The sequence below is a fragment of the Aplysia californica genome, unplaced genomic scaffold (assembly GCF_000002075.1).
Source record: "Aplysia californica isolate F4 #8 unplaced genomic scaffold, AplCal3.0 scaffold00416, whole genome shotgun sequence".
NCBI classification, from domain to species: domain Eukaryota; kingdom Metazoa; phylum Mollusca; class Gastropoda; order Aplysiida; family Aplysiidae; genus Aplysia; species Aplysia californica.
The window spans coordinates 6237-7479 of NW_004797686.1; the positions used below are offsets into that span (position 1 = coordinate 6237).

General features: G+C 38.3%; 1 protein-coding gene across 1 annotated transcript in view; it reads left to right on the plus strand.

Annotated features, from left to right (window-relative positions):
* Window positions 1-954: 954 nt before the first annotated feature.
* Window positions 955-1243, plus strand: part of LOC101862291 (protein disulfide-isomerase) — a gene marked incomplete at its 5' end in the record, with an annotated part of 17219 nt that continues 16930 nt past the window's right edge. Inside the window, 1 exon segment of the mRNA XM_005104346.2 lies at window positions 955-1152. Coding sequence (XP_005104403.2) covers window positions 955-1152 — 198 coding nt within the window.

Below are 1243 nucleotides of genomic sequence, written 5' to 3' on the forward strand. Positions count from 1 at the left end.
CATTATGTATGCATGTATGTATGTATGTATGTATGTATATATATATATATATATATATATATAAAATTTCAGAATCCCACTTTTGTCTTAGTCTTAGTTTACCGTGACTGGATATTTAGGTTAATGCCAAGTTGTCATACACAGTTGCAGTCAAAATGTTCAGAAATTAGATTGTATTAAGTTAATCTTTTTTTCCTGGCCTTGTTGGCTTGTTTGGAATATATTATAAATCACTTGGTGAGACAGATGGCTGAGATGGGAACTGTAAAATTTGGTAGTTTGATGTCAGATTTTGTGCAGCCACGTTTTTGTTGGGAATCATTTTTTTACCTTAAATTTAATCTTGTCAAGTTGTGAGTGCTGTAAAACCTCTTTAATTTTAAATCTTGTGCAAGCGGGTTTTACAAATTTAGGACAGTCATTGTACTTAATGGTCTACCGGTTAGTTTCACTTGGTCTACCACTGGACCAGTCTGACAACTATTCCACTTTTCTACAAGTCTAGTACAATCCACAATACTAAACATTTCCCCTCTGTTTTTATTCAGGTTTGGTCATCTAAAAATGTTTGGGGTTTTGTGTTGAGGGGAGGTTAGTTGTTCTGGGGCCTGGCTTGAAAGTAGTGCATCAGAATGTGGGGAGTGATAGTTATAAAATAACCTTGTGCACGCTGGAGTGATAGTTATAAAATAACCTTGTGCACGCCTTATGATGGAACGCATTTTTACGGTAGACCGCAATCGTGGTAGACTATTATTAAGTGGACTGGCACCGTAATGTTTGCTTCCATGACTTCCCCTTCAGTGCTAAATTTTTAAAGGCTGCTGCCTTTGTTTCTTGAGTGCAGTGAGATATAAAATAGGCAGCTTGACTTGCTGTGTTGCTGTGATGAGATACATGGTTATTAGGAAGTTAACATTTTTGTCATTTGATTTTTTTTGGTCTTTGTTTCAGATGCTCCATGGTGCGGACACTGCAAAGCTTTGGCTCCAGAATATGCTAAAGCTGCAGGGGCACTGAAATCAGATGGCTCAAACGTCAAACTTGGCAAGGTTGACGCAACTGTTGAATCTGAACTGGCTGAAAAATTCCAAGTCAGAGGATATCCAACTTTGAAATTTTTCAAAAATGGAAACCCAATTGAGTACTCAGGTAACCCAGTTTAACACTATTGTAGGATTTGGTTGAAGTTGAAGTGCTGTTAAGCCCAAAATGTGCAGCAACACCCCCCCCCCCCCCCCCC